General features: G+C 47.1%; 1 protein-coding gene across 2 annotated transcripts in view; it reads left to right on the top strand.

Annotated features, from left to right (window-relative positions):
• Window positions 1–13,334, top strand: part of ABHD2 (abhydrolase domain containing 2, acylglycerol lipase) — a 96,312-nt gene that overhangs the window by 18,544 nt on the left and 64,434 nt on the right. For both annotated transcript variants that reach the window (XR_011539639.1, XM_008525427.2), the window contains exons 2-3: window positions 2,796–2,895; window positions 5,242–5,441. Coding sequence is in view for 1 of the 2 variants with exons in the window: in XM_008525427.2 (XP_008523649.1) it covers window positions 5,248–5,441 (194 nt within the window). In the remaining variant the exon portion in view is untranslated. The remainder of the gene's footprint in view (window positions 1–2,795; window positions 2,896–5,241; window positions 5,442–13,334) is intronic.

The raw sequence follows: 13,334 nt of genomic DNA, 5'->3' as shown, positions 1-13,334 counted from the left end.
AATTTTCGGGGGACGCTATTGACCCCACTACCCCAGGTAATGAGTTTTCTGTGTTTGGGGCCTCCCCTCGGTTTTTTCTTTCTTTCTTCACTGTAAGTTTTGTATTGTCAGTGAACATTAACATTCCATGGCTGAAATCGCCGCTCGCCCATGCAGGTGGATTGAATATGACAAATATGACGGAATTCTTGGCACCAATGGCACAGCTGAAAATATCTAACTGTTCAACTTATTTGAAGGAAGAACAAAGGCCCTGAGGGTTGTTCTTGTGAGTTTTCTTGTTTAATGGTCTACCAAGTCGGCTGGAAGCAGGGCTGTGCTCTGTTGCAGAGAACAGAGAGTTCGTTCTGTGCTGCTTAGCCAAGGACCACACTCCTAGCCCTAGAACCTCAGAAATTCTGAGCTGAGGGAAACCTTTGGCCTCATCTACTTCTAATCTAACCCTCTCATTTTACTGATGAGGTCTTTAGGGCCCAGAGAAGTTAAGTGACTTGTTCAAGGTCACCAGCTAAGAAGGGTCAGAGGTGGCACTAGGACCCAAGTGTCAGAACCCCCAGACTGGAGCGTCTCCCAGCACAGGGGCCCTGTCTCTCGGTGCATCTGTGCCTCCATCTTGAAATAATGCTCATGGCCGTGGGAGAGCAGTGAGAAGCCCAGGCCCTCACACTGGGGGAAATGCCGGTCAGACAGTACTGGGGGTTCCTGTGCTGCTGGGCGATCGGCAGCACCTTGGGTTTCTTTGTTAATGTGGGGACTACAGAAGAAATGTTAAGTATGGGTTCAGCACCTAAATCCCGCTCCTAAAATGACTGTGATGGGAGCGGGGAGGAGGGGGCTCACCAGCTGAGGAAGGACTTATGGGGTACACAGTAAACCCAGCCTGGCTGGGGATGGAGGTGCGGGGGGAGACGATGCTTCCTTTCCATCTTCCACACACCCAGCCCTCCAGCCGTTCTGTGCGACTTCTTTTCCGCCTCTTGGCTGCCTGACGTTCATTTTAACTGGATTTCACCTGCCTAGAAAAGGGAGAGAGGACACATAAAATGGTACAAGGAAAGCTAAGTTTGTTATGTCTGGAACAAGTTCAGAATATTGACATTTAGGGGCAGGTCAAACTTGGAAAGAAAGAAAGAACACCATAAAATAAAATGCAGTAAGACAAGTTAAAATGAATCTCAAGAGTTTCCTTCTAAAATTTCCAGTTAATTCCTGGTTTAATACATATATATTTATATATACACATTAAATATGTATTTATATATATGTATAGTTAATACATATGTACTGTACACACACACTCCCACTTACAAACACTTCTTCTAAATCCTGTGCTTCCCTAAGGCCCGAATCTAGCTGCTCCATAAGTCTTTCCTCAGTTAATTTTTTCCTAGACTAATTATTCTTGTCTCCAAGTTTCTAAAGTATAGATAGCTTTAGCATAAACTCCTTTTCTCCCCAAAGTGAGAATTCTACTTCATTTCAGTCCTACACGATGCTTAGCATAGCGCCAGGCACACAGTAAGTCGTCATGACGGTCCTTAAGCCACTGAAGATCAAGGGAGGTGGTCCCACGGACATGCACTAGGGTCGAATTGGATCAAGGCTGCATATTTGGACCATAATAATTACAAACCTCTCACTGGAGCACCTTCACCTAATTGAATTCGATTTTAAACCCTTGGCATTTTTTCAAGGGTTGAGGAAATTAATTCTCTACTGCATTTGCTATTAAAAAAGTTGTAGGAGGACATTGCCTATCACATCACTCAAGGTCCCTTATGTAAAGTCCCCTAGAGGTCTTTTTTTTTTTTTGTAATTCTGTGCTAGAAAAGCTCTGCTTCCCCTGAGTCTCAGTCATGCTTTCTGGGATACGAGCAGAATACACGTGAGCTCTTTCCATTTTGGAAAACCAGGGGTCTGACTGGGTCTCCCGTTTTCCCCTGGCAGACGGAAAGCTGGGGTGCATTCTAGGCTTAATCACATACATAATTGTTGTGTATATTGACATAGGTATTTTCCTTGTCTAGAGTTTCTTAATTTCTTCTTAGAGTTTGTTAGTTGCTATTTTATTTTATTTTAATTTATTATTATTATTTTTGGCGAGGAAGATTGTCACTGAGCTAACATCTGTGCCAATCTTCCTCTTTTTTTGCTCGGGGAAGAGTGGCCCTGTGCTAACATGTGTGCCCGTCTTCCTCTGTTTTGTATGTGGGTCACCACCACAGCATGGCTTGATGAGTGGTGTAGGTCCTCGCCGTGGATCCAAACCCTCAAACCCCCGGCTGCCAAAGCGGAGCACACTAAACTTAACCACTACTTTCAGTTCTCGTGTTTCTGGAACCATGTTTTTGAGCCCATCTGTGCCCTTATACTTTTCTCAGCTCATATTGTTTCTGTCATTGCTCTGTGTTTGGAAGAGAAGCAATGAGTCAACTGACTACTGTCTTGACCTAAAGCCTTGCTAAGCTCTTTCCTTGGTCACGCAGAGATGATACCAGTGTTTCTAAAGATGACATTATGAGGTAAAGGGGGAAAGCAGGGCGAGTTTGTGTAGCCAGAGTTCTGATGCAGCAGATAACTGGTCCTGCAAACCAGAGGGGGCCTGTCAGTCTATGGATTCACAAGGGCTCCCCCCGGCAGGTTTGCTCCGACAGCCAAGAGTGTGGCATACATGTTAATTAAATAAATTGCCTTTTTCCCTAAAGACCTGATGCAGAGAAACTTAGGCTGTGCTTGTATTTCAATTAAATTGCTTCTTTCTCATCCTTTAAAACATAACCATACCATCTTTTCAGCTTTTAGGTTAATTTGAGTAAGAGCTCTGCCCTGACCGGCCCAGCCATACTACTCTCCAAGAACACTTCATATTCACACTAGAGGGGACAAGGGACAGAGGTATGTACCGCCCGACTCTTATTTCCGCTCTTGCTCCCCACCTCCTCTTGTGTTAGTGAGTCGTGAGTGGAAGTGGGGAGGGAAGGACTTATTTTGCTTTTTGTGATTCAATGAGTCTGCTCTAGACAAACAAGGAAACTGGTCAGGCCACCTGCTTCGTTCCTCTGTTCTCTTTCCAACAAAGGGGACCAGAAAGAGCATCTGTTTCCGTTCCATGTCACCAGCGTCGTGTCGGAGAAACTTTGGAATTCCAGCTGGATCAGGTTTTGGCCCTTCACTCGCTAGACATAAAAATCCATATTCGCAAGCCACATCATCTTGGATGTCTGTTTCTCATGGGTTTGACGGGCACAGCGGGCAGGGCTCTGGTGAGATAAGGGACCGGAGCGCAGGTTACACCATGGAGCATCTTTGAGTGTGGTGCTGTGTAGTTTTTTGGGCCACAGATCCCTTAGAGAATCTGATTAAATCTGTAGACCCCTCCCTAGAAAACTGTGCATACACACAACCTTGCACATGTATTTCGGGGGGTTCTTGGACCCTAGAATCCCATAGGGGGCCCACAGACCTCAAGTTAAGAATCTTGTTTTAGGGGTTTATAAATAGCCAGCCTTTAGGGGAGAGGAGGTGACATATGCCCGGAAGTTAAGTTTGAAGGAACTGTCAGCTTGTAAAAGTTCAAAGGTTGCTGCAGCTGGTGGTATATTCTGAGGTCTAGCCTTGATTCCAAATTGTGGCGGATACATTTTTTAAAAGTTATTTTCTTCCCCCAGTTCTGGAAGGCCACTTAAGGAGCTATGATCTTTGAGCACCTTTCCCCACTGTGTTGGGACCTCCTGCCCTAGGTCATCTGCAGCGTATTTAGGCCCTGTATTTGCCAGTCACTTTGACTTTAGAAAAGGGTGTCAGAGTCCCGTCTGGCCTTGCTGTAGGTGCCAGGAGAGTTCATTTGGTTTTGCCCCAAACACAATTTGGGAGGTTGCTTTCTCCTGCCTGTTCTGTCTGCACTACACTGTGGGCCGCCAGAGTTCCCGTGCTGACTGTTTTTAGCAGAGGCCACTTGAAGCCATTCCAGGGGAAGCTGTTGCCATAGCGACCTTGGCTCTGAGAGTTACCGTTTTCTCCTTTTTGTCAGCTTGTGGTTTCCTGATTTCTAAGGTAACAGCTGATGTTCCATTTTTCTGCCGAGCAGCAAGGGAAAGACTGAATTTGAGTTGCTGCTGCTTTTATTTTTGTTGATGTTTGGTTTTAAGTGTTTGGAGGGGTGTGTGTGTGTTCAGTGTATACAAGGTAAAGCCACCTCAAAAGATAAAATGTGGGGCCGGCCCGGTGGCGCAGCGGTTAAGTGCGCATTTTCCGCTTCTCGGTGGCCTGGGGTTCACCAGTTCGGATCCCGGGTGTGGACATGGCACTGCTTGTCAAGCCATGCTGTGGCAGGCGTCCCACATATAAAGTAGAGGAAGATGGGCACGGATGTTAGCTCAGGGCCAGGCTTCCTCAGCAAAAAGAGAAGGATTGACAGCAGATGTTAGCTCAGGGCTAATCTTCCTCAAAAAAAAAAAAAAAGATAAAATGTTAGGAGAGTTTAGGAAAAGCCAGATGTGCATACACTTTCTGTACTCCAGTTTTTGATTTTGGTCTAATGGTTGAATTTGGTCCACTTTTAGCCTAATTTTGGACTAATGGCAATAGGCACCTTCAGTGGGGGAAAAAAATTGGTCAAGCTCCATTTCACGCTGCTTGAAACCCCCAGGAGCAAGGACCACTGTGACCTGAGCTGAGTCTGAACTTGACCCCAACACCAGGGCTGCCTCCGAGGAGCAGATGCCTAGGTCAGGCCCAGCTTGCTTTATCTCATCCTGCTCTGAAAGTGGAGGGGTGGGGCCAGCAGGCAGTGCAGCCACCCCTCAGGCAACAGCAGTCCATCCCGTGTCTCTGTCTGAGTGAGTCTGTCAACATGATACCTCATCCACACCTGGCACACAGGGGCAGATTGAATCTACACAGAGGTGCAAGGCTGCCTGTCCGCAGGAATCAGTGCTTCCTCCAGTCCTGTCCTGCCTCTCTGACTGGACTGCTTCCTCCCACTCTCAGAAGGATGCTATTCTCACTATTTGCCAATTTGCTTGTCTTAGAAGTGTTCGTTTATCAGTGCTCAGGCCTGTGTATTTATGATTTGGGTTGTTGCCAGTCTGTTGGCAGCTGTAAGGCCCTCATGGAAGTCAGCTTGGGTGGGCTCTGGGGACACATGTGGGTCGTGACATGTGGGTGCTGGCCTTGTCTCTTGGGGGGCTGCACCCCTCCTCACTGTGCTCCTAAACCTGGGCCTGTGCTTCTGCTCCCCAGACCAAGATGAATGCCATGCTGGAGACCCCCGAGCTCCCGGCCGTGTTTGACGGCGTGAAGCTGGCTGCCGTGGCTGCCGTGCTGTACGTGATCGTTCGGTGTTTGAATCTGAAGAGCCCCACGGCCCCGCCTGACCTCTACTTCCAGGACTCGGGGCTCTCACGCTTCCTGCTCAAGTCCTGTCCTCTTCTGACCAAAGAGTGAGTAGACCCCTTGCCCGCTGTGCGCCTGCCTGCTAGTCTGTTTGGCTTGTTTGGTGTTCAAAGGAGAAGCGTCTCGCCCTGTGTCCTCAGGGCATCCATGTAAAATCCTGTCGTTGGTGTTAAAATAGCCACCATCTCAATAGAAGCCTGGTGTTGAATCCGGCAGGAAGGAGACAGAATCAGCTCTGTGTTGCCTGGAAACATCCCTCCCTCCACAGTATGGAGTCATCGTCCATGACGAGGACTTTGCAGAAAACAGCAGTCATTTTTAGGTAGATACAGAAAACTTGGACCATATTCCAGCTCTTTGTCAAATGCTTCGTTGCCAGCTCTAGGACAGAAAAACCATGCTTACCCAAAATAATTAGTAAGCAAAAAAGCACAGACTTATTAGCTGGGTATTCTCCGTCTGCCTTATTAAAAAATGTCCTGGACGTTAGCTGGGAGGATCCACTTAGAGAGAATGCTTTTACCGAGGGAACCACGTTGCCCTGCATGCACCCAGGTCTGTGTTTCGAGGTGACAGGTGAGCACCACTCGTGATAGGGGAAGCCGTAGTGGAAAAGGGTGTCTGCCTTCCATGTCACACGGACCGTGTTCAAGAGGTGCACTGTTAACCTTTGCCCTGTTGCTGTCTTCTGAATAACCACGTCTCCCTTCAGGGCCAGGGCTGAGCCTCATGCCTGACACATTGCATGCTCTCCGGGTCTGAGTTCCTTCCTCCTTTCTCATCACCACTGCTTCACTCTGTTTGTGCCTTTTCAAACTTATTCCATTCTGCCAGGTGGGCCTTTTCAGACATCGCTGCTTCAAGAGCTGTCTTATTTGCACTGTCCCCTCGGCACACAACCAGCGCTCACTGGCGTCTCTGATACTCCGTGGATGGTGGTAGAAGCTTTGCCCTCTATCCGGTGTAACCTCTCACCCCCTCTATTGGAGTTGATGACACGAGTGAATGATTTTCTCTGAAGAGCAAATGGGCAACAGAGACAGGGCAGAGTTCGGGTCCTTGCTTTGTCTTGTTTGATTGTCCGGTTAATTTTTACATGCCGGTAGCCGAGGGTGAAGAGCTGTGGGCTGTGGGTGTTTTGTGTGTTCAGGTACAGTTTTTTCGTAACAGTGGTGCCGTGATCCAAAAGGTACTGTCAGGTCGAGAGAGACACGTAACTGGAGCGTGTTGCCTAGTACTTGTGGAGTGCCATGTACAGTGTAAATGTCATGGGATTGAATTTGGGACTTCCCTACTGAGCAGACTTTACATCATGATAGGCTCCACCACCAGGCATTGGACAAGGACGTGGTGTTCCTATTAAACTGTGTTTGCAGTGAAAAGCCTCCTCCCTAAGGAGGGTGCGCAGAATCTGTACACCCTCCAAATTGTCCAGCATTTTTCTTCAAGACAATGTAGATAACTCACTAGTCTGGACTGGCAATTTACCTTTGCACCCACATTCAGTTGGAGTGGGACCCAGCTGGACCCAGGTCCTTGGCCGTCTCATTCTCAGAGAGCTTTTGAAAACCAAGGTGTGAAATACCCTGTAAGTTTACGTGCAGGTGACTGCAGATTTCCATCCGGCATTGGTTCCTGAGTGATTAGAGGAAGCCACGGCAAAGCTACCATCCAGGCTCCAGAGAAAATCACAGAAGGTTTGATTCCATACTGATTGTTCAAAAAAAACCCCCAGCTGATTATGGCAGTTTTTGACCTCTTTTTTTGTTTCCCTTTAAAATATAACCCAGACATTAAGACCACGGGTTCTCTTGGCTTTTTCCCTCTCTGGCACACTTTCTCCTTGAGTCTAAGGCACTGGGTTGGCGCCATGCAACCTCTACTGAGATGGCCCCACCCACCCTCCCGATACGGAAGTGTGTCCCTGGTCACCTCGTGGCTGTGTCCGCTGCCTCCCACCGCACCGCCACCCCATCATTGACCAGTTGCTATGCTCCCTCCTGGTAGAACTCAAATTGGGGAGGGGTGGAGGTCAGCTATGGTTCGAAGGTGGGTGTGAAAGGACAAGTTCCCCAGAAACTGTTTCCTTCCCAGACCTATCCCTTTGATGACAGGACCAGCCCTCTTAGGGTATACTGGAACAGTACTTAAGCGACTAAATTCCCAGCTCCCAAACTCTGTCTTGAACATGACAGATGATTAAAGGGTAAAAGGATTCCCTTTTTCCTTCCATCTTTGAACTAACCTCTTGTTTTTGATTTAGATTCTAATTTTAGGAATCACTGTATCCCGCGTTCATGTAGCATTATCACCAAAATGTTTTCACTTTACCCTCTTTTGTCCACGTTACTTGCTGCGTTTTAAATTTACTCAGTATCTCTCATAGACATTATGCTGTTTAACCTTCTTCACAACTTTGAGGTTGCGTTCATTTTCCCTCTCGTTTTAAGGGTGAGGAAGCGGAGTGGCAGAGAGGAAAACGGAACCCCAGTTTGTGACTCAGTCGGTCCCCTCCTCTCCATGGGGAGGGGGGCAGACACTTCTCAGGGTGTAGGTGGACAGTTAGGCAGAGAGCAGTAAGGGCCGGCCCACGAGGAGAGTCTTTAGCGGGACTGGCTCAGAGTGGCCTTCCAAGTCCCAAGTGACCCTCTTTCTATTTTAATCACTGTCGGAAGCCACTGTCCTTGATGTTCTTTCTCTGTGTGGCATTTCTGTAACGGCCTCCAATATTTTTGAAACTGAGGGCCGGAAACGTCTGTTATGGGTAAAAGTACTTCTCCTGGAACTTTGAAGGTTTTCTTCCTGTCTGTCTGCATCCTTCACAAATAGTTGTCTAGGCTAGAAAGTTCAGGTCACTGATTTACAGCAGGCTGATAGTGTTACTCTGACCCGGGCTGAACACAGCCGGTCATCATGACTTCTGTGCGGAGTCAGGACGTCTCCTCTGGCTGTTCTGGTAGAGAAAAAAATCTTTGAAAGGTGGGCATTGAAAACGTGTTAGGAGTACAGGGATTTTTTTTTCCCCTTTCAGTATTTAAGTCAGTTTTTAAATCTGTTTTAAGAGGATCTATGCAAAGATGCATTAAAAGGAATCTCTTAATGTCTGGAGGAAAAACTTTGCTTAGACTGGATGATATGTTTCGTGTTCGCTTAGCAACAGATCAGTATTTACCTAGTGATTCATTTTTTTTGTTCTCAAGAAGTGTTCGCTTTCGGTGAAACAAGCAGACTGAAAGCTCAGTTCCAAATTATGAGAAAATCTAGATGGTGCTACAAATCTCCATTATTTCTGAATGAAAAACTTGACGCATATTCGTTTTTTTAAAATGGACGATAAAGTGAAGCACACAAAAATCGTCTATTATTCTCCTACTCCAAGGTGCGCACTGTGACCACTTTGGTGATCATCCCTGTGGGGCGTTTTCTTCTGCAGGTGCTTCCCCTCCACAAAATCAGGGGGATACACGGTGTTTGGTGACCTGCTTTAGCACTCAATATGGCAAGGACATTTACCCACGCTGCTACGTATCTCCTAACATTCGATTTTTAACAGCTTCAGGATTCTGTCGGCCGTGCAGATTTCCTAATGGTTGTTAGCAGCAGTGGTAGAGGAAAACCCTTGAATTGAAATTTGGAGCAGGATGCAAACCTGGATCTGCTCCCAAGCCAGCCGCGGAACCCTACGATGTGTCCTTCTGTGTAAAATGAAGCAGGAGGCTCTCCTGCAGTGTCCTCCGGCACTAACATCCTGAGTCTAGCACCGCTGCGTTGTCACCAATGTTGGAAAAGTCCTCTTAGAGGAAGCACCATGGGGGAGGGGGCCCTAGCTACAAGGTGAGGACAGGAACCCAAAAAGAAGGATTTTCTCGTGGAGCTGCCCTCGCCTCACTATTCCCGTGCCCGTGCTCTAGGACACGCTGGCTCTGGTCCCCTTGGGCTTTTGTTTCTTGAAGGACTTTTTGAGTGATCATTTACATAGAGTAAAGGACACAAAGCTTCGGTATGTATACAGCTCAGGACCTTCTCCCTGCATATTCCCCTGTGTAACGACTGCTCCCTCGGGCTTTTGTTACAAGAGTGTCCCAGGTTGCCTCTTTGCCTCTGACCCACCCACCTATCACAACACCACCTGCATTGTCCTCCTTAAGCAGGCCAGCACCCAAGGCGTGCTTCAGCGTGACCCCATCCTGCCTGTCCGGCCTCATTGCTCATGGCATTCTCCCACTGCCCATTAGGGGCCTGCCCCTTGAGGCCTTACCTCCTGGCTGTCCCCGATTCCTTCCTTTCTCTCTCCACCAAAATGCCTCTCATCCTGTAGGAAAAACTTAAATAGTACCTGTTCTGAGAAACTTTCCCTGACTTCCTCCCACTCCTCTTTGGTCAGAATGAGCCCCTCGTCCATCTCCCTACCCATAGGTTTCCCCAGCACGTGGCTGCTATGTCCATTGAGCACGTTGCGCCTCGTTCTATGGGAATTTGCGTCTGTCTCTTTTCTTCATCAGTAGAGCACACATATCCCAATTTGAGAGCCACTCTCTTGACGAGACAGGACACGATCCTTAGTGGGTCCAAATCAGCATAATGCCCTCCTGTCTCTTGTTTTCCTTAGACAGGCATAGGTGAGGGATGTTCCCATTTTGGCAAACGCCACATGTGCTTGGGCAAAAAGCCACACTGTGTCTAGCTTATGCAACCGGTGCCCCTCAGGGACATTCCAGGGAACAAGCTCTTTAGCTTGGACAGAGTTTTGTGTGTGGGGAAGTCACTGCTCTGTCTCTGAAAGAAGATGGATTGTTTTTCTGGTCTTAAATTAGGTCAGGGCAGCCCCAGGAATGTGCATAAAAGAAGTTTGCAGGCTCCACCCTTCCCCTGGGCCCACCTGGTTTCCATCTACCTGGGTAGAAAGTGGAGACAGGCAGCAGGTGCCCTGTCTCTGGAAGCCTGTTATTAAAATTTATATATTTCCTGTGGGAAGCCAGGCTTCTGCTTTGTTACTCATTAGCAGGCCCGTCAGCGTGGGTCGTGGTATAACTACCGATGAAGACTTTTAGGAAGAGCGTGATGGAGTGCTTAGCTAAGAGCAAACCTAAAAACAGATAGCTGGGCTGTTTTTATTGAATGCAGTAGACACCTAGGAGCCCCTGCAGGGTTGGGAGAAAGGAAGCAACGCGATCAAAACCACAGTCACATGTTTGTGGCTCCTTTCTTCCCCAGAGACAAAAATGTAATAGCTTTTTTCTGCAACCAGCTGCCACTTGTATTAGTAAGACCTGGATGTTACTGTTCTCCTTGGGTTTGAGAGATACCCTCAACTTGGGGATGAGGGTCACACCCATTCCAAAACCAAGCCTAAAACAGTAGGTGACACGCCTCAGCCACGGTGCCCTTCCCGAGCGTTTCCTCCTGAGAGGATGGTGGAAACCCCAGGACCTTTCCCCAGATTGTAGTGGGTTCCTCTTCTGGGGTTTTCCCACTTGCTCTCCTCACTCACCGGAGTGCAAACTCCACACAACAATCCTCCTGAAATGTTCTCCTCATAATTAGTCCGCGTCTGTGGCTTCCTGCCCGTGGCCGCCCGTTAGTCTTGGCTCCTGGACGTGTGAGGGTCTGCTTCTCTGAGACCCTGTTGTTGGGGGATATTTAAAAAGGACCATTTTTTAAAACTTTTCCGCTGTGGAAATTTACTAGAGACACTTTTTTTTTTATTGGTTTCTGCATGACTCTGCTTCCTAATTATTTCTGAGAAGGCAGAGCAAATCTACTTTTGATTTTTCTCAAACAGGACCAATTTCCTCTCTGTTGCTGTCACACATATGCCCTTCCTAAGAGTAAATATTCATTTTTCATTTATTTACCCCAAACAAAAGCCCTGTTCTATATATAAAAATACTGTATTTGTCATAGATGTACAAGATATGCTATTTTTGTCCCAGTGTACCAAGGGCGTATTAAATAATTAGAAGTACTCTACAGAAGAGCGCCAATTCAGACCTCTCTGCTGGTGCATTCTGTGGAGCTATTTTCTAGATCTAAAGCGTGTAGGACTCAGTCTGTGCACTCTACTCCCCCTGCCATTTCCTTCCTTGCCTCCTCTTTATAAGGCTGTTTACCTGCAGTGGCGGCGCCAAGGTAAGGGCCTTGGATCTGGACAATTGATGTTTTCTGGGTCTTAAAACACTATGCAAATACAGCTTCACACCGTCCCTTCCGTCAGACCGCCACCCCCAGGCCCCTCGTGGGTGGAAATCCTGGAGCCCGCACAGCTTGTTCAGTGAGTTAAAGTTGAAAAGAATTTCATTAGTTTCGTCTTAAATTCCTCTTAATTCCCCCTTGCTCACAGAGACATTCCAGATCAGATCAGATTTGGATCCTTTCCTCCTTGGCTGAACACGAAAGCTTTGTCCTTTTTATAGGATAAACTCCTAATTGCTAAGAGCCTTCATTCCATTGACCTGATTTTACCCATTTTGAGACCTGAGCAAATATTTCCATAGATCTCGTGGTAAACCGTTAACCGCTGATAAGTGGGTCTGTCACACTCCAGTGCACTCATTATGGAGGCCCCAGACCTTCAGAGTTTATTTACCTGGAAACTTACATCATAAGAGAGTTCTTGAAAGATGAAAGGTTTAAAATCATCTTTGTTGAGACTGAGTATGGATGGTTAGCCTCGATGAGGTCACATTTTCAGGTGACTTCATCTTTAAAATTGCTTGTGTTTCTAATGAAACGCCCCAAACCAAAACTGTCAAGGTGAGAAAGCTGAATTGCTAACCTGGGATGCTGTCCTCGGTTACTTAGGCTGACCAAACATCCCTGTTTTCCCAGGACTGATAGGTTTCTCAGAATATGGGACTTTCAATGCTAAAACTGGGGAAGTTCCAGACAAACACGGATGAATTGGTTACCCTCTCTATTACTCAGCCAGCTTCTGCCATCGGATGGTGAGGTTTCTTATGAGTGGGTGTGCATTTGAGGGTGGGTGTTTAGTTTGCCAGTGGCCAGGCTTAATTTAACTCTTGGCTGTGGCCCACCTGCAGTGTCTCTGCCCTGGCAGGTCATTTATGCGGGAGGCTAGCCAAGCCCGGAAGGAAAGTGTTGCCATCCTTAAGGCCTCTTGTAATGAATTAGGATGACCCAGCTGAGTCTATGGCGAAGTTCGTCCTCTTTCTCTAACCTAGGTACAGACTGTAGCTTCTTGTTAGGAACTGTTCTTTTGCTCAGAAATTGCTGAAAGCCCTAAAAGATTCAGAATCCAAAATATTCAAGACTCCCTTGATTTAGTTCAGATGGAAGGAAGCATGTGCCATGCATGCACTCCTTAAAGCCATCAATTCCAGTTTCCAAAAATTTATGACCAAGACACTTCCCTGTTCATGGTGCCTGAATTGATTCTCTCTGGCTTTAATATGTCTTCAAAAAAGCAAAAGAGGCATGTGCTACAACTCATTTCATCACACCATGTCAAACCCTGGACATATGGATGGGCAAGTGGGCCCACACTAGGCCTGTCCCATTGCTGAGTCACAGTCTCTCTAGTCTTTCCCAGACTGGGCTCCAGGGGCCATCCTGGTCCGCCACTCATCCTCAACTTTACTTAATTATACTTAAACCTAATTTCCTTTATAGGACTTGCCTGGAATCAGATCTACTTTTGTGGCCCTTCTCAGTAGGTAGTTGACTGAAAATTGGTCCAGTATCCAGGAGCAGGAAATGGCCCTCATTTTCTAGAGAGTCATAAATTTCCAGATGTAGCCAGCTTTGATCCACTTCTCATGTTCTATTGATGCTTTAAATTCATTGGTTCCCAATTTTGATCTCAACCTGTCCTTTCTCTCCGTCTGCTCCTCTGCATGTCACTGTGATAGACACTACACCTCATACTACAAAACGCTACGTCTTTATTGATGAAGTGTAACTAAGACAGTGACTTGACTTTT

Source organism: Equus przewalskii, chromosome 1 (assembly GCF_037783145.1).
Source record: "Equus przewalskii isolate Varuska chromosome 1, EquPr2, whole genome shotgun sequence".
NCBI lineage: Eukaryota > Metazoa > Chordata > Mammalia > Perissodactyla > Equidae > Equus > Equus przewalskii.
Note: the sequence above shows the minus strand (reverse complement) of the source record. Positions and strands in the feature narration are given on the sequence as shown.